At 42.0% G+C, this 20,181-nt stretch overlaps 1 protein-coding gene across 6 annotated transcripts in view; it reads right to left on the minus strand.

Annotated features, from left to right (window-relative positions):
* CLEC16A (C-type lectin domain containing 16A) overlaps nt 1–20,181 on the minus strand; it is a 78,631-nt gene that overhangs the window by 30,616 nt on the left and 27,834 nt on the right. For all 6 annotated transcript variants that reach the window (XM_065732317.1, XM_065732318.1, XM_065732316.1 and 3 more), the window contains 4 exons: nt 18,733–18,853; nt 13,300–13,451; nt 12,614–12,818; nt 11,275–11,442 (listed from right to left, as the gene is read on the minus strand). In XM_065732317.1, coding sequence (XP_065588389.1) covers nt 11,275–11,442; nt 12,614–12,818; nt 13,300–13,451; nt 18,733–18,853 — 646 coding nt within the window. The remainder of the gene's footprint in view (nt 1–11,274; nt 11,443–12,613; nt 12,819–13,299; nt 13,452–18,732; nt 18,854–20,181) is intronic.

Here is a 20,181-nt window from a genome sequence, read left to right on the forward strand (position 1 = left end):
CATGCTACCGATGCCACCTGGAGTAAGTGGATTGCACTGATTACACAGCGAGCTCGGATGGGGAACCTCAACCGTCCAGGAATCCTGGAGGTGATCATGGACTGGCCTGAAGGCAAGAAACTTGGAACATCCCCATCAGAGGAGATACCACGTGCTAAAGAGGCCCCACCATATAACAAACTACCAGAGAATGAAAAGACGTATGCCCTCTTCACTGATGGATCGTGTCGTATTGTTGGGAAGCATCGCAGATGGAAGGCTGCTGTGTGGAGCCCCACACGACGAGTTGCAGAGGCCACCGAAGGAGAAGGAGAGTCAAGCCAATTTGCGGAGGTAAAGGCTGTCCAGCTGGCCTTAGATGTGGCTGAACGGGAGAGGTGGCCCATGCTATATCTTTATACTGACTCCTGGATGGTGGCAAATGCTTTATGGGAGTGGTTGCAGCAGTGGGAACAAAACAAGTGGCAACGGAAGGGTAAACCTATTTGGGCTGCTGAACTGTGAAAAGACATTGCTGCCCGAACAAAAAGGTTGGGTGTAAAGGTGCGCCATGTAGATGCTCATGTGCCCAAGACTCGAGCTACTGAAGAGCAGAGAAATAACCATCAGGTAGATCGAGCTGCCAGAATTGAGGTGTCTCAGATCGATTTGGACTGGCAGAACAAAGGAGAGCTATTTTTAGCTCGGTGGGCCCATGAGACCTCAGGCCATCAAGGAAGGGATGCGACCTATAAGTGGGCTAGAGACTGAGGGGTGGACTTAACTATGGATGCCGTTGCACAGGTTATCCATGACTGTGACACATGTGCCATAATTAAACAGACCAAGAGGATGAAACCCCTCTGGCAGGAAGGGCGATGGGAAAAGTATAAATATGCGGAGGCGTGGCAGGTTGATTATATCACCTTGCCACGAACTTGCGATGGTAAGCGTTACGTGCTCACCATGGTGGAGGCGACCACTGGGTGGCTTGAGACATACGCAGTACCCCATGCTACCGCCCGAAACACCATCTTAGGGCTTGAGAGACAAGTCCTATGGCGACATGGCACTCCAGAGAGAATTGAGTCCGATAATGGGACTCATTTCAAAAATTCTCTTGTGGATATCTGGGCCAAAGAACACGGCATTGAATGGATCTACCATATCCCCTACCATGCACCAGCTGCTGGTAAGATCGAGCGCTACAACGGGTTGTTAAAAACCACGTTGAGAGCAATGGGTGGCGGGACATTCAAGCACTGGGAGAAGCATCTAGCAGAAGCCACCTGGCTGGTCAACACTAGGGGATCAGTCAACCGAGAGGGTCCTACACAGTCCAGCTCCCTACAGATCATAGAGGGAGATAAGGTCCCTGTGGTACATGTGAGGAGCATGTTGGGAAAAGCGGTGTGGGTCCTTCCAGCCTCTGGAAAGGGCAAACCCCTCCGTGGAACCGTTTTTGCGCAGGGACCTGGGTGCACCTGGTGGGTAATGGATAAAAATGGGGACGTCCAGTGTGTCCCACAAGGGAATTTGATGCTGGGGGAATGCAGTCTGTAATTACGTGTGTATGTATGTATATATATATATGTTTCTATGTAACTATGTTTCTATGTAACTTATGTTATTACTGTTTGGTTACGTATAGATGTGTGTTAAGCATGATGTGATGATGTGGAATAAGGGGTGGAATGTTGTGGTTTTGTGTTTTTGATGCCGGTATTCCACATCAGAGCATCACGCAGCAGTGAAGGAGTTAATGCTGGGGGAGCAGCAGAGGGGAGGGGCGGAGCTCCGCACGTCTGGGCGCGTTGCTGTGGGCTGCCGTGGAGGTTCAGCACGTGTGCTTCCCCTGCAGGTCCTCCTTAACGTAAGCTCACAGCTTTTGGTTCAGAAATTTTTATCTCTCTCTCAATTGTTCAATTTTATTAGATTTAGTAAAGTTACCGTTCCTTCTCAGATCGTGCCGTTGTTTTCTTGTAGACCCATCTCTTCCCGCTGTTTCCCCCTCCCCCTCCCGGAGCGCGGCTCTGCTCGGGCGGCCGCGCGGCCACTGATGCAGTTTTTTTTTCTCTCCCCTCTCCCTTCTCGGTTTCCTTTGGGTCACTGTCACGGACAACACCGTGACAGGACTGCCTGTACAACTATCGGACATCGCTCAAGCATGCCGAGACTGTGACGCCTGCTCTAAGATAAGACCGAGGTCGTTGCCTGAAACTGCAGCCCATCTTGTTAGAGGACACAATCCTCTACAGAGGTGGCAGGTTGATTATATTGGGCCCCTCCCTCGGTCTGAGGGGGCGAGATATGCCCTAACCTGTGTCGACACCGCGAGTGGGCTAATGCAGGCCTATCCAGTACCAAAAGCCAACCAGGCATACACTATAAAGGCACTCACAAGGCTGATGGCTGCCTACGGGACACTGCAAGTCATCGAGAGCGACCAAGGAAGTCATTTCACGGGTGCAGTGATACAACGCTGGGCAGAAGAAAATAATATTGAGTGGCGATTCCACCTGCCATATAATCCAACGGGAGCAGGCCTTATCGAACGTTACAATGGTATTCTCAAGGCTGCCCCGAAGACAGACTCTCAGTCCCTGCAGGGGTGGACAAAGAGACTCCACGAGACCCTGCGGGACCTGAATGGAAGACCTAGAGATGGCAGACCCAGTGCCTTGAAAATGTTACAGACAACATGGGCCTCCCCACTTAGGATCCAAATTACGGGCACTGATAATGAGGTGAGACCTCAGATTGGCCGTGAATCTTCTGCTCCCTACCCCTGAGGACCTAAAACCAGGTACCAATAAAATAAAATAGCCCTGGAAGGTGCAGGTGGGACCACAATGGTGCGGCCTACTTGCACCTTGGGGGAGATTATTGGAGGTGGGGGGTTCAGTAGTCCCTCCGGTAATTGGTACATGGCCTACTGAGATTTTGGTCAACACTACAGCCTTTATTGCTAAGGGGACCCCTATCATGTCTCTGTGGCAGATCACGACACCCCCTTTGGTGCCTGATATAGTCGTACAGCCAGACATCGGGTCAAAGGGTTTGGCAGGCAGCCAGGGCATGCCCCTGTACAAGCTGAAGTGTTAACCCAAGACAGGAATACGGCCTGTATCTTACCCTGGAGAGTGGACCTTCCCCTCTTGGTACCTTTAAAACACTTATATTACTCCCCATAAGTCAATGAGTCGCCAGAAGGAACCAAACAATGCTGAAGTGATCCAGAGTTGCCATAAGACAATGTGCGGCATCTGGTGATGGTCTAACTGGGACTGATGAAGCATAAGATGGACCTGCACTGTGTGATTACATGCTTCCAGTAGATACCACCAAGCACTGGCCCAAAGAAGAGTTCGACTGATATGTCAATCATCACTCATCTCAGATTACATCAATATGTGTCGTGACTGGCAATTATGTGAGTGTCATGATGTATTATGTCTCTGTATCAAGGGGGGCTCACCTTATGGTTGCTTGATCAATGGTTCATGTTGTGAAGGGGTGGAGTGCATGGGAACTGCTGAATCACGGCCTGAACCACTGATTAGTTACCTGAGGTGAGCACCAAGTCAGCCATGGGGGCACAGGTGGAGGTGATATACCTGTGTGATTGGAAGGGGTGGAGCCTGGCTCCACCTTTCCCTAACCCCATTTAAGGGCTGACCACCACCAGGGAAGGATCTCTTCTTGGAGATCCCTCCCACTTGGAGTCCCCTGTGAGCCTTGTCATCCTGAAGGTGAGCCATCCTCTCTTTTGTATTATTTGTATACTGTCTATATAGAACTACTCAAAATATACCATCATCTATACTATTTCTTTGTGTAGTACCATCCTTGGGAGTTACCTCCCATCCTCCAATCTGAAAGAGGAGATGCCCTCTGGTTTCAACGAGATGCTTTCTGATCCAACATGGATGCTTTCCGGTCCCAGTGAGATGCCCTCCAATCTGACCGAAAACTCCTCAAAGCTGAGTATCTTTCCTGCCAAGGTACATTATTCCATTACGAAAATGAACTGACCCATGTTCGGGCTCAACAAGACAAGCTCCAAGGTGAACTAAATTCCCTCATAGCTCAGTGAGATGAACTTCGAGCTGAGCTAGAGAGAATGATCATTAATACTATCAATATGATCAACCACAGGTGACACCAGAATCGATGTCAGTTGCCCCTGTAAGAGGACGGAGAATGGAAAAAGCCTCAACTCCCTTTGAAAAGAAGAGGAGGAGCTGAGAGTGGAAGAAGCAGACTCTGAAAGAGAAGAGAAAGTAGAGGAATCAGACACTGTAAGAGAAGAGGAGAAAGGAGGTCCAGAGGAGGTTCAGAACTCTAGATTTTCCGGTAGGAGGGCTGAGTCACCCAAAAAGATCACGGTTACCAACACCTAGAAGGGCAATGAGTCCTGATAGAGTAGGAGATGAAAGAGAAATTTTTACCAATGTTACTCGACCTCTGAAAATGAATGAAATTCGAAGTTTGAGAAAAGACTTTACACGCCATGCAAGTGAACATGGTTACTACACTGTTGGAATAGTGGGGCCAACAGTGCGTGGCTAGATGGTAACGAAGCTCACCAATTGGGTAGCATTGCCAGGGACTCTGCCATTGATAGAGGCATTAGTACATGCCACAATAGACCCTTTACTCTCTGGAAGTGGATGCTGATAGCTGTGAAAGAAAAATAGCCCTTCACAGATGATCTGTTGCCTGAGAAGAAGAAATGGTCTGATATGGAAAAGGGCATACATTATTTGAGAGAATATGCTGTGTTGGAAATGTTACATGACCCTGCATTCATTCATGATGAACCAAACCAAGAGCATGACCCTGAGAGAATCAGGTGTACACCAATTATGTGGCGTATATTCATGAGGACTGCACCAGACAGGTATGCCAGTACATTAGCAGCAATGTATGGCAGAAGACAAAGAAGACCCCTTATAAATGACCTGATTAACAAACTTCAAGACATTGAGTTACATTTAACCCCTCTACGAGCTTATGTTTCAGCCTTGGTAAAGGTAACTGAAAGAGTGGACAGACTAGAGAGCAATCAAGAAGATATAATGGACGAACTGACTACTGTGCTTGATTCTGACAAAACTGACGGATCTGATGGGAACCAGGATTCCCAAAACAGTAACGTCTCAGCTATCAAAAGAGGACGTTCTCCTGCTTGAGGAAGTGACACCAGTAAGACGTATTGCCTTGTGGCATTACCTACGAGCCCAGCGGGAAGATATGAAGAAGTGGCATAAAAAACTCACTTCTACACTTCAGGCACGGGTAAAAGAGTTACGAAATAGATCAACCATCAGGGTGAACTTCTCTGAGAAGGTGACTGCTCCAGTGACTGCCGGACACAGCAGTAGCCGTAAAAGTAACAGAGATAACAAATAGAGGGGCCCTGCCCCCAGCCAGGACGGGGAAGGGATAATAGAGTGTATTGGACTGTGGGGATTCGATGGCCTGGCACATCAGAACCACAAAAATATAAGGCACTGGTGGACACTGGTGCTCAGTGCACTCTAATGCCCTCAAGTCACCAAGGGACAGAATTAATCTATATTTCTGGGGTGACTAGGGGTTCCCAAGAGTTAACCATGTTGGAGGCAGAAATAAGCCTCATTGGTAAAGACGGGCAAAAACATTCTATTGTGACTGGCCCAGGAGCTCCATGTATACTTGGTATTGATTACCTCAAAAGGGGATATTTTAAGGATCCCAAAGGGTATCGATGGGCCTTTGGAATAGCTGCTGTGGACGCAGACAACGTTAAGCAGCTGTCTGCTTTGCCTGGCCTGTCAGATGATCTGTCTGTTGTGGGGTTGCTCCAAGTGGAGGAGCAACAGGTACCGACTGCTGCAAAAACGGTGCACAGACGGCAGTACTGCACCAACAGGGATTCCTTGCTCCCCATTCATAACTTGATCCGTCAGCTAGAGAGCCAGGGAGTGATTATCAAAACTCACTCATTTTTAACAGCCCTATATATGCAGTGTGTAAAGCCAGTGGAGAATGGAGGCTGATAGTAGATTACCGTGGCCTGAATGAAGTCACACCCCCACTGAGTGCTGCTGTGCCAGACATGCTACAACTCCAGTACGAACTGGAGTCAAAAGCAGCCAAGTGGTATGCCACCACTGACATTGCTAATGCCTTCTTTTCTATTCCTCTGGCCACAGAGTGCAGGCCACAGTTTGCTTTCACCAGGAGGGGCGTTCAGTACACCTGGAACCGTTTGCCCCAGGGGTGGAAGCACAGCCCAACCATTTGCCATGGGTTGATCCAAACTGCACTGGAACAGAGCGGTGCTCCTGAGCACTTAACAATACATTGATGATATCATTGTGTGGGGCAATACAGCAGGGCAAGTTTTTGAGAAAGGAGAGAGAATAATCCAGATCCTTCTGCGAGCTGGCTTTGCTATCAAACGGAACAAAGTGAAAGGGCCTGCACAGGAAATTCAGTTCCTAAGTATAAAGTGGCAAGATGGACGTCGTCACATCCCTACAGATGTGATTAACAAAATCACTGCCATGTCTCCACCCATGAGTAAGACAGAGACCCAAACTTTTTTGGGTGTAGTGGGCTTTTGGAGAATGCATGTTCCAAACTACAGTCTCATTGTGAGCCCTCTCTTTTGGGTGACGCAGAAGAAGAATGATTTTATATAGGGTCCTGAGCAGCAGCAGGCTTTCGAGCAAATTAAGCAGGAGATAGCCCATGCCATGGCCCTGGGGCCAGTGCGGATGGTACAGGATGTAAAGAACATCCTCTACACTGCTGCTGGAAAGGAAGGTCCCACTTGGAGTTTGTGGCAAAAAGCTCCTGGAGAGACCCGAGGCCGACCCCTTGGATTCTGGAGTTGAGCGTACAGGGGGTCTGAGGAGCGCTACACTCCAACTGAGAAGGAGATCGTAGCTGCGTACGAGGGGGTTCGAGCTGCTTCCGAAGTAATCGGTACGGAAACACTGCTCCTCCTGGCACCTCGACTGCCACTGCTGAGCTGGATGTTCAAAGGGACAGCTCCCTCTACCCATCATGCTACTGATACCACCTGGAGTAAGTGGACTGCACTGATTACACAGCGAGCTCGGATGGGGAACCTCAGTCATCCAGGAATCCTAGAAGTGATCATGGACTGGCCTGAAGGTAAAGAGTTTGGAACAACACCAGCAGAGGAGGTGTCACGTGCCAAAGAGGACCCACCATATAATGAACTACCAGACAACGAAAAGAGATACGCCCTGTTCACAGATGGATCCTGTCGCATTGTGGGTAAGCACCGCAGATGGAAATCTGCTGTGTGGAGCCCCACACGACGAGTTGCAGAGGCTACTGAAGGAAAAGGAGAATCCAGTCAATTTGCAGAGGTAAAGGCTGTCCAGCTGGCCTTAGATATTGCTGAACGAGAGACGTGGCCAGTGCTTTATCTTTACACTGACTCATGGATGGTGGCAAATGCTTTATGGGGGTGGTTACCGCAATGGGAACAAAATGGCTGGCAACGGATGAGTAAACCTATTTGTGCTGCTGAACTGTGGAGAGGCACTGCTGCCTGAATAAAGAATATGGTTGTAAAGGTGCACCATGTTGATGCTCATGTTCCTAAGAGCCAGGCAACTGAGGAACAACAAAATAACCATCAGGTAGATTGAGCTGCCAAAGTTAAGGTGGCTCAAGCAGACTTGGACTGGCAACACAAGAGTGAATTACTTCTAGTTCGGTGGGCACATGAGACCTCGGGCCATCAAGGAAGAAATGCAATATATAAGTGGGCTAGAGAATGAGGGCTGGACTTAACTATGGATGCTATTGCACAGGTTATCCATGACTGTGATATATGCACCACAATTAAACAAGCCAAGAGGATGAAACCTCTTTGGGGGGAAGGACGATGGCAAAAGTATAAATATGGGAAGGCATAGCAGTTTGATTATATCACCTTGCCACGATCTCACAATGGTAAGCGTTATGTGCTCACCATGGTGGAAGCAACCACTGGGTGGCTTGAAACATATGCAGTACCCCATGCTACCACCCGAAACACCATCTTAGGGCTCGAGAAACAAGTCCTATGGCGACATTGCACTCCAGTAAGGATTGAGTCAGATAATGGGACTCATTTCAAAAATTCTCTTGTAAATACTTGGGCCAAAGATCATGGCATTGAATGGATTTATCATATCCCCTATCACGCACCAGCTTCTGGTAAAACTGAAAGATACAATGGGCTGCTAAAAACCATGTTGAAAGCAATGGGTGGCAGAACGTTTACACACTGGGAGAAGCATTTGTCAGAAGCCACCTGGTTGGTCAACACTCGAGCATCCATCAATCGTGATGGTCCTGCCCAATCCAGCTCTCTATCTACTGTAGAGGGAGATAAGGTCCCTGTAGTACATGTAAAGAACATGTTGGGAAAAGCAGTTTGGGTCCTTCCAGCAGGGCAAACCACTCCGTGGAAGTCTTTGCTCAGGGACCTGGGTGCACTTGGTGGGTAAGGCAGAAAAATGGGGATGTTCAATGTGTACCACAAGGGAATTTGATGTTGGGAGAGTGCAGTCAGTAATTCCATGTATATACATATATATGTTGTGTGTGTATTTAATGCATGTTAATCATTGTTCTTCCATATATCTCTCTCTATCAAGCATGATGTAGTGATGTGGAATAAGGGGTGGAATGTCATGGTTTTATGATTTTTGGTACTGGTATTCCACATCATAACATCATGTAGTGCATTTAAAGTTAAAGAGTTAATGCTCCAGCTCCGTGGATCATCGATAGTTCCAGGTATACCTGTCTCAGAAGAGAAGAAGAACTCCATTCCCCAGAGGACTTTGCGATGCTTTGCGTTCTTACGTGTTTACGCTCAGAGGGAAAGATAAAAACTGTCTGTGGTCACGGGACTCTCTCTTTCCTTTGGGATCGACTCAGCAGTGGGTGCTCGCTGCCGTCCGCCTTCAGCGTTAGCGTAAGGCCTTCGGTTTATCGGACACTCTCTCTCTTGCTCATTTTATTTGATTTATTAGCTTTAATTCCAATTATATTGTATTACATTGTGTTATTTGGCTTTCCGATATCTATTTAGTAAATTAGCTTTCCTCCTCATATCGTTGCTGCTGTTTTGTTCCTAGGCCCATCTCCCTTTTCCCTTTCCCTCTTCCTGGGGTGTGGGTCCCCTGCACCAATCATCACGGAACCGGGCCAAACCTGACCATAAACCGTTGACAGAAGGGATTGTCCACCTCTGTTCTGCATTGGTACGGCCTCACCTTGAGCACTGCCTGAAGGTTTGGTTGCCATAACATACAGAGGGCACTTATCACAGCTACACGTACACTGCTGTTAGGGAAGGCTAATTCTGAAACAGTAATGCTGGCACCTTTTCTACCACGCCTTTTCCATGAAAGCCTTATTTCAAATAAGGAAATACATTTCTATCATACAACATACATATGTCTTGTAAAATCTGAGCAGCAATTGGAAAGCTTTCATGATTTCTCTCCTGTATGCCCAAGACTCAGGTAAGCTGAGCTCTGAGTTAGTCATACAGCAGGAGAACATCTGCATTCTAAGTAGCGCATTTTCATGTATTTATTTTTTAATCTGTGAATCATGTTTCAAAAGAAATGTTTTGTGAAATGATCAGTAGCTAGTTATGGCTGTTGGTTGCTTTTTTTTTTAAGCTTTGTTTTTTTTTTTAAGCTCTAAGGCAGATGAACTGGCATACTGTGCACTGCTCTTTTTTACAAACTGGTGAGACAAAACTGGTGAGACAATCAAGATTGTGTCATGTACAACTGAGAGATGTATTGCATAAGCAGGGAGTATGCAGAACATGATGAATTAAGCTAACTGTATTTGCAAAGGATGACAACACATTAAGATGCTTCCAGTGTATTAGGAGAAACTGCCATGGACGTATTGCTCACAACATACCTGGAACACAAACCTAGATATCACTTGTTTTCTAGATATCACTTGTTTTTCTAGGGGTAATTTTTCCCCATCAGCCTCATCCTGGAGTTGAATGTTCAGAAATGCAACACAGTAAACTTGTCGTTGTTTATATAAATTACAGTTTAGCCTCTGCAGATATAAATCACAATTTACTGTTAGGGCATTTTTCAGAAGTAATTTTAGTATCTTCCTGAATTCTCAATATCTGAATGGAATGTAATACCTTGGAAATGTGTCATTTATCTGTGTTGTTTATATTCACTACATGCTCCTTCAGCTGTTCTTAATGGTCTGACCTGATACATGTACTTCAAAACCTCAAAGTTCGAGGTTTCAAACAGCTGAATGAAACAGGAAGAATCACTGAATTTGTATTTATTAATTACTTGTATTTTTCATAAATAAGTCATAATCCAGATAATTAACTGGAACTAAACGCTGATTACAAACGTTACAGTGAGTCTTCCTCTGTCTACACACACCCTGTAACACCTAAACACATCCCTACAGATCTTAATATTTGTATGCCTTTGGATATGAAGCTTTGTGAATGGAAGTGCCTTCTATAGACCTGAGGAATTATTTTTTTTCTTTCAAAATACAGGCAGAAGCTCTATCTTTTTGGTAAATATCTTATACCACAGCTGCAGAAAATATTGTATTTATCAACCATTATTACAGAATCCTGCTTTGAGGCCTCAGAAAGCTTTCTGCTTAGGAACATATGTGTCAGGGAATTCAAAGGTTGGATAACATTAAACATTTCAACACTAAAACAGATCCATCTTTGCTCTCTGAACAGAAGTATTCAACCACAGCTAAATTGCTACTTCAGAAGTAAGACAGTCAAGATTAAAACCAAACTTTTTAATAGTGGACTTGGAATAATTACATGACTCCCAAGAGAAAATTGAAAGCATATGATAAGGCTATACCACATGACCATGAGTTACAAACTCATATTTGCATCTATAAGGCAGAATGCAAGTATTAAAATAAGCAGTCCAACTTACCACACTAATCATAGATAACCTCTATTTAATGGGTAGCTGTCAGAGCATTTCTAAATGTTCACACTGCTAACACTAAGATTTTTTTTAAATAAGTACTGATCATGTAAAACAGTCTCATTTAAAATATTGTTTGTCAAGATTATATGACACATGAAAACAAACTGGTTTCATTCTGTGATATATAGCTTTCAGCAAGTATGAAACTTCAAAAGGAATCTAGTTAGAATTTTCGAAGTGCAATTCTTGTCTTAACTATGTGAAACACAGCAGAAGTTGCTAGATAATTAATATCAATTACCTGGTACTTTGTCAACAGATGCAAAAGCAGTACGCTGCACTGTAGGATCACTGCTACCATGTCGTGCATGATCATAAAATCGAAATGGAAGGTGCTGGGATGCAGCTGCAGAGCTGTGTCCAAAACCCATAACTTCAGTTGTAGGTTGAATGGGAAGATCCAGGAGAGCTGTGATTAATCACAATTGATGATTGTTACTTACAAATACAGAGAGGTATTAGTAGATGAAAATAAAGTGATATAGCTTGCTCAGAATCTTAAGACTACAACAGACTGATTAACATAGCTTGCTTGCATTTACCTCTTAATTGCATTTGCAAATGCACGGGAAAAGGAGACAAGATTTCTGACAGACTTTTTTTTCATTGTCACACCACAGTCACATTAAGGAAGTCTTGGAATACAACAGAGGAGAAACAAGTATGTCTTCTATAATGCAAGGAGTTATTATTTAATAACTTAAGGTTTTTCCTGTATGGATAAAGTCATCCATAGTTACAAGTAAGCACTGCAGAAAGACATTTAAAGAGTGCATCTGCTTTAAACTGGCAAAAAAATGCCCTTGCATGGCCCCTCAACCTAGAATTGTAGATATCAAAATAGACTTGTATTAACCAAACATGCTTTTAAAGATTTAACACGATGGAAGACATAAGTTTTTGACACACCAATTTCATAAAATCAGAGCATAAAACTCATTTTAGTTAGCTTGCTAAATAAGCCACAGAACACTGAAATAGCCTCAAGCCATCTATAATCAGAATAATTATCTGGACAACTCATTACTCTTTTCAGCAGCTGTTATTTAGTTTTCCTAACACTGATTCATTATAGCCCTTGGAAAATCCAAGTAACTCTGGTAGCTAGTATCCTTTTTCATTTGCCCACCTATTTCCCGTTCTGTATTTTGGAGTTTCTGTTTTCATACTATTTTGTTCAGCTGACTTAAGCTTCAATGTATGCTTCATTCATTTAACACTCAAGCAATACTTCAATCACAGTTTGCTGTTCATTCAAATTAACTCTCTTCTCAAGCATTTCCTCCAAACACAGACATCTAGCTGCTAACATTCCATCTTACATCTTGGAATGCTCATCATTACCACATCCAAGCATACAGTGTATCATTAACACCATTATATGCAATTCCTTCTTTTTCATCTTTTATTTCATTAAACATCAAAGCATATTTTACCCCAGTAAAAAATTTGCTTGGCAGCTTAATACTGGTTTACAGTTCTCTGTGCCCACTTTAGAGTTTTCTATACTTATACGTCATAGCAGATGACTCTGTGATGTAAGTGTTGCTTTTTATTTTGAAATGACTCTGAAAACTTACCTGCTATTCTCTGCATTTTCATTCGCCGAGCTTGGATACGACCTTTAGCAAGACGCTGCTTCGCAATAATGCAGCGAATGTGATCAGAAAAAACAAGCGTAGCTTGAAGGATAGGAAAGGGCTTAGAATGAGGACTCGAGGCAGGTTTATGAATGACAATGTTCAGAGCTCTACTATCATCTTCCACTCCTGTCACCTGCATATCCTAATAAGAAAGAGAGGGTAAGTAGCTAATGTATGTTTTATAACAGTTTCTGGGTTAAAAAGGACTATGCAAGTTGGCAGTCCTGGATTCAGTTCTAGAGAAATTTGTACTCCTAGAGGTAAAGTCAGTTTAAAATGCAATCAAGTTACCTGGACATTAGAGAATTTGCAGAAATACATTAATATTGGCTAAAGTAAGAGACATAAATAACAAAACATTTAAAGTTTTTGAAATCAATTAGGTAAGCACAATTGACTCCGAATTTGCACCCTGCCACCTTCTCTACTCTTGTATAAATGTCAGAACTCTGGGAAAGTTCATTACTGCGTCATTTAAGGAAAGCATCTGGAACTCAGTCTAGTCCCGTATGACTTCAGTGTTCAAAGTGACATACCCCAAAATATACTGGAGAAATTATCATATTCATAACTGTGATTTTAAGCTGAGAAAAATGCAGAATAACCAGATTAAAGCCTCTTACCTGTAAAAGGCCTGCAAACTTAACTACTCCCCAGCCAAGTCTGGCAACATCTGGCTCAACCAGACTCATCTGGTAAATATCCACAGCCAGGAACCTTTGAACTTGACCTCCATCCTTTGTTATGACTGTACAAGCAATCAGATCACTGTTATCTGAAAGAAGGAAAAAAGTTACACAGCTACTGAATTTCAGGACTCTGCTTTGGTTGTTTTATGTTAACACAATGTCAGCACAAAAGCAAAGAATAGTTGAGGTTGGAAGGACCTCTGCAGGTCATCTGGACTAACCCTGCTGCTCAAGCAGAGCCACCTACGGCAGGCTGCTCTGGTTCTGAGTCTCGTACCTTATAAGCAACTCCAAACACTTAACGTGTATTATAAGTTACATATTATAATGCACTTCCTCCCCCCCCCAATCGCCATCATCCCCTTTTCATATAAAAGATCATTTTATTTCAGTGGTGCACTGCACCACTGCTGATTTCAATCACTAAATGGAAGTCTCAAGTCCTGCTGAAAAACCCTACACCTGCTTCTTCCTTCTAAACTTAGGCTCCAGTCCAACACGATTTACAGTTCTAGAACCCCAAAACCTGGCTCAACTGACTGCTGGAAGACTTCCAGCTTACAAGATTCATGGACTCTCATTATAAATTGTACATTTTTGCTGTTATTTATTAAATCACGTTACATCTTTTCCTTTTCCCACCCGCATTATTTATTTATATTGAATAATCAAAACCTCTTTTAGCCATCACACTAAAAACCCCTTCAAACTGCAGAGCTCAGAAACAAACAAAGTACTTCCCTTCCCTGATCCTTTCCAAACCTCACAGTATGTATTCCAGTTCCAACCTATCATTCCTCAGAGACCAAATGATACTCTTTGCACCAGATGAAGTCTTCTGAGAGCCCCATAAACTGGCACTGATACTTCATAGCTGTGGGGTAAATAACTCCCAAGGATGGTACTTCACAAAGAAATAGTATAGATGATGGTATTTTTTGAGTAGTTCTATATAGACAGTATACAAATAATACAAAAGAGAAGATGGCTCACCTTCAGGATGACAAGGCTCACATGGGACTCCACGTGGGAGGGATCTCCAAGAAGAGATCCTTCCCTGGTGGTGGTCAGCCCTTAAATGGGGTTTGGGAGAGGTGCAGCCAGGCTCCACCCCTTCCACTCACACAGGTACATCACCTCCACCTGTGGGCCCATGGCTGACTCGGTGCTCACCTCAGGTGACCAATCAGTGGTTCAGGCTGTGATTCAGCAGTTCCCATACAAGCAAACCTTTGCTAATCTGGATATGATTTTTCTTTATTTCATAAGATTTATACTTTCATTTATATTATTCATTACACTTGGGATTATTTTTTTTCTTCTCTCTCACCTCTAATACCATGGTTTACAGAAAGTAAAAGACCCTATGAGTAGGACAGCCTGCGTGCATGCTAAGTTCATTTGTTTTGCAATTCTATTGGTATTCTCCATGACTGGATGGGCTCAACAGCCAAGATGCAGTATTTTAACTATTCCCTGCAATAATATATGTACTTCCACACATACACACTATTACTATAGAGACCACTTGACTTGAAAGCAATGAGTTCCACATCTTGCTTTTATGGCAGCCACAGGTTTTCATCCCACCCTTACCACCTCATTCCTTAGAGCTGCCAAGGCACTGCTAGATGGAGCAATGTGGGTTTGGTCACTCAGCCTTTCCTAAAAGGAGAGCTTAATGCTACAGGTATCAATTTACTGTTCAAATGTCCAAGACTACTTTTTTCTATTCCACATACACATACTGTTTTTAAGGATAGTGTATTTTAGTGCCATATGTACTTAAGTCATTTTGATACCCAGTATTACTTACAGCAAGATAAGTATTTTTTGGAAAGGTTGTCTTCTTTTTCAGATTATTTATATCTCGTGAGCTTCCTGATACACAGAATTCAGCATTTCTTACAGCAGTATCTCCACACTTGCCCTTGCATGTGAAGGCTAGTTATTGCACCTATCATCTGAATAAAATATTTATTAAATGAATCAAAAGCACTCATATTTTTGATCCAAGGATGTGTTTGTATGTCAATAGATTTCCTACATACGCATCAGGTAAGCAGTAGAAGTATAGCTCTCTCTTTGAGAGAGCTTTGTAATACCTGTGTTATTCCATTCCTTCATTTATGACTAGAAAGCTTGAAGTTACCATCAGAGTTTCTAAATCATGGGAGAATGGGGTAATGGAAATGTCACTTACACTGACCCAGCCTATGAATCTAAGCAAAAGCAAAAAACACATTTCACTGTTTTGAAACTTATAAAACAGATTTTTGCTTTTCATTCTCTGCTAAGTAGAATGCAGTGTAGCCAGTACTTAAGTTCTCTGAAATAGACTTGGAGTCATGGCTGATACCACAGTTAATGTCTTTCCACAACAAAATGACAAACATGACCTCACAGCACACACAACCAGGTAGGATACTCATTCATTACTGTGAAACCATGTTAATTTGAGTACACACAATTTTAAAGCAGGCTGAACCACAGCAAACTATTAAATACTTTTGTTTTCTAGCTAAAAGCTTAACAGTTCAATGTAATTTGAAGAGTAATTGACGGAAATTTAATTTCATACACAAACAGTACAGAAGGAATAAAAATTAAATCTGAGGCTAAGTGTAACACATTGAAACTACAAACAGCAGCAGTTTCATAGGAAAAATTGATGGAACTACAATATCCATACTCTGTTCCTTCATAGAACAAAGTTTCTAATCAAGAATGGATGTTTTTCTAGGAACTACACTCCAGTTCAAAGAGAACTAGTTTCAGGGAAGGAGTACTTAATGCACAGGATACATGCCACGCTCCTTCAAAGCCACAGAAACAGAATAAAATAAACTCCCTATTTTTCAACAAAAAAGAATAATGTGATAACAGACAAATAGTATATTTACTCTTCAGATACAAGTAAATGAAGGGAGTGAGGTTGACAAGACGTAAAAGTTAAGGAAACTTGGTGACCTAGAACCCCCCTGGAGTTCTCTCACTGTCCAGATATGCGGAGTTTTCAGAGGAACAGTAAATACCTTTTTTAAGAAAATGTAAGTTCACATTAAAAATGAATTGGGGTGGGGAAGTTTCAGAAAGACAGCAGATAACAGACATCACCTTTAAAAAGCCAATCATATTTCCTCTAAATGCTACGGACATGCCTCATTCTATGGAATGAAAGAGATAGCATTATAAAACCAAAACTGGTATCAGATTACTTAAGTTTTAATGAGCAAGGAATTTAACATAAGGTTTTGCTTTGAAACTAAGGCCAGTTGCATTGAAGAGCTTAGAGGATTCTGTACTTTACCCACTGTCAAACTACAATAATGACACAAAACAAGCTCCTCCAAAAGTTGCTTAGTTGCATTTTAGCAAAGAAAGCCTAATGAACAATTCTTTGTGAAACACAGAACACACCAAACTTTCTTGAGCACTCTCCGAACATTAAAGTTACTGTACTGTACTGAACTCCTATGGGTTATCTCAGCTGATACCTGCATTTTCATCTGGCCACAGTTTTCCCAGATCAGGAATGCTAACATTAGCTGTAAACCTGGAACATTCTGTAATAAAAAGCAAAGGTGTGTTTACTATACAGCTTATCTTATGTATTGTTTAAGTTCTTGTAACTGGTAACTTTTCTGAAACCATTTTATTAACAAGAACAAAGGGTTATCAGTGTTAAGAAACCCTGAGGCCCACTAAATCTTTCAGCAATCAAAACACACCTCACTTACACTATTGTTTGCAGTTTAAGGCTGCTGAAGGACCATATGCTACAGTTATCATAAATGACTGAAACAGAAAGTGCCATTAAATACATTTCCAGTGACCTAACCTGAGAACATAGTATCGTTTCTGAGATTATTAACAGAAATGCTGTAAAATGAGGCTTCCAAACAGTTTGGATGCTACACCTCCAAGATTCTGGATTATAGACGCAGCTCTCTGGGTTCCACTCAAGGAAAATACAAGCTTTTAGGAAATACTGCCTAGGAAGGAGAGTTCTAAGATTTCAGCTGTTTGCAGCAAAGAAAATATAAACTATGTGGAAATACTGCATGAACACAACTTTACCTGGAAAGATGTTACCTGAAGTTTTCAAGAGCATGACAGCTACTTTTAAGAAATGGTCTAAACAGATCTGGCTTCCCTCATAGCATAAAGTGAAATGATTTCATGAGTTACAGACAGCACAACTCTATAAATCCTCTGCAGAGACTGGACAAATCCCACAGAAGATATTTAGCACACTGTATGTTTTTAGCTGGCAGCCCAAGATGGGCGTGAGCCCCAGCTGGCAAGTTGGAGACAGCTAACACAGCTTCCCTGCTAGACAAAAAAAAACAAAAACGTTTTCAAAAAGCATGTAGCCTTTTTGGTAAGATATGCTGTTTCCCTAATTACTGCACTAGACTAACTACAGGGAACTCTGGAGTTAAAAGTTCTGCAATTTGACCAAATGGTTTTATATAGGAGTACATCATCCTTGACAGAGCTACAGCACACTCCCAGGGAACTCTGAAAGCAATTTTAAACTTTACCCAGGTCCTCTGACTGATCTGTACATGCTCTCTAGCCAAATTTTTTTTTAACAATCTTTAGAGCAGCAGAATGCATGTCACACTGATAGGGCAACAATCCATTTTTCTTATTTCAGTTGCACACTTATGTATATACAAGTGAGTGCATACACACATGTATCAATAATAGCTTGTATCCTGTGAAAACTGCTTCCAGTTAATTTGAGAACACAGTTTTTTCAGTAGAAGCTGATTCATTATTTTACCCTCATCCTTTGGAAGCGAGTCAACATTACAACAAATACCTAACTCATCTGAAACAGGAAACTGAGTTCATTCTATTCTAGTAATCCTTCAGCAATTCAACACTAATGTACGTTTGGACAACTTTGTTTTTTTAATCTAACAACTGAGAAATGCTATAAACACTATAGTGTACTATTCACTTTTTTCTGGAAAGTTTTTTTGGGGAACTTGTGCTCCTTTCAAAATAAGCAGTAATAGAAGTTTCAAAACTAGAACTAAAACTTTCAGACAGGAAAAGGATTTCAAAGTTTGTGTAAGAGAAAAGTTTGAGTCAAAAGTGGACATTTAAAAAGCAAAAATTCAAACTCTTTAAACTTTATTATCTTAAAGGACAGATTTAAAAAACTGCTTTTGACAACACTGTTGTCTGCAATGGTAGCAAATTATGCAAGCACTGTATGATTTGCTATTTAAATTGCTCTACCATTTTGTTACTAAGTATGTAAACAAATTCCCATCGATTATGAAAATGCTGGGTATATTATAAAAATAAAGACCAAAAGGGATCAATGTGGGAAACTGAGAGACTACTTACTCAAGTCAAGAACATCATCTGTCTTTATCAGATCTTCCTCCCTCGTCAGTGGTAACTGAGTTTCTGGCTCACCATGCAAGTGCAATGTTAATGAACGAAGCATAAAGAAAACTCTGATTGCCTTGAGAAATCAAAAAGACAATTAAAATATTGCTGCACTCAGTACTATATATTTTAGCAGAACCTTACAAAGATACACTTTCGCAACCCCGAGTTTGTTACCATGCAGTATGTCTACTTTTTAAATTAACAAAACATAATATAATTTAAAAGTCAATTAAAAACATATACAGAAGTATAATATAAATATATATATAGAAGTCATCATGTTGTTTATTTTTAGAAGCAACCAAGCTTTTACCCACTGGCACACTTATGCACAGTGACAGGCATATGATCACAAGTGTTGCTTAAGCGAAGGCTGAAAAGTTTTGCCATTTAAAAAAAATCATTTGAAAACTGATTTTGTTTACAAAATATTCTCTAGACAAGCAATCAATCTTCACAGATGCTCACAATTTAAATCTAAAACAGCAGAATAACTAGAGTGATTCAAGTTGCAAATTCCAACAAGTTTGAGAGAAAACAGTGGGGATTCCCAAGTTTTAATTCACAGTGCTCATACACACCAACCACTTGTAAGAGAGCATTCTCAGAAACTTCTATATTCCCAGAAGGTTGACATCAGGGCAAAGCATTCTGAAAGCCACACTGTCCCCAAGGAGCTTTCAACATCTACTCTGTGAAACTGATATTCTTGTTTTGATTTATAAATTAATGACATATGGTATGCAAAGACTAGATAAAGCAGCAAAGAATAACCTTGATTTTATTAAGACACATTCTGAAAGGCACTTCCTCTACTAGAAGAACTGTTTTTTTCAGTATAACATATAAGTATTTAACACTACAGTTTTTAGGTTGTTTTTTGTCTTTTCTTTTTTTAAGAAATAACTCCCTACATAGGAATCCCGTGGCACACAGTAAAGTGGCTGCTGCCTTACGGTAAAAGCACTGAATTCACAAACTGCAGTGCCTAAGAACTCCGAGCTTCCAGCAAGCATTACAAAATCCTGCTGAAACTGCTTAGCGGAAAAACGCTTCACCTTTGTATTTTTTTAAAGGCAACACAGCCATGCATCTTGTGAGCCAGAAGCAAGCTTGGCCAGCTGTCATATTGGCAGTGCTTTCAGAAACTTCTGGCAGAACAGAGATGAAGAGAGAGAAGTCATGTATCTGACTCACATGATGTGACAACAGATAAATTTTATATGCTGTTGAAATCTGGTAGGGGAATGTGATTATTCTGGAGCAAGAACTATATCTGGTAAAACAAAAAAAAAAAGTGAACACTATCTTATAAGATAGTGTTAAGAGCAGAGTCAGTTTATAATAGGAGATAATCTCTCCAATTTGGGAAGATTGCATTCAAGGGTACTGTGAACTTGC

Source organism: Cyrtonyx montezumae, unplaced genomic scaffold (assembly GCF_038088225.1).
Source record: "Cyrtonyx montezumae isolate F1298 unplaced genomic scaffold, pur_monq_1.0 scaffold_16, whole genome shotgun sequence".
Classification (NCBI taxonomy): domain Eukaryota; kingdom Metazoa; phylum Chordata; class Aves; order Galliformes; family Odontophoridae; genus Cyrtonyx; species Cyrtonyx montezumae.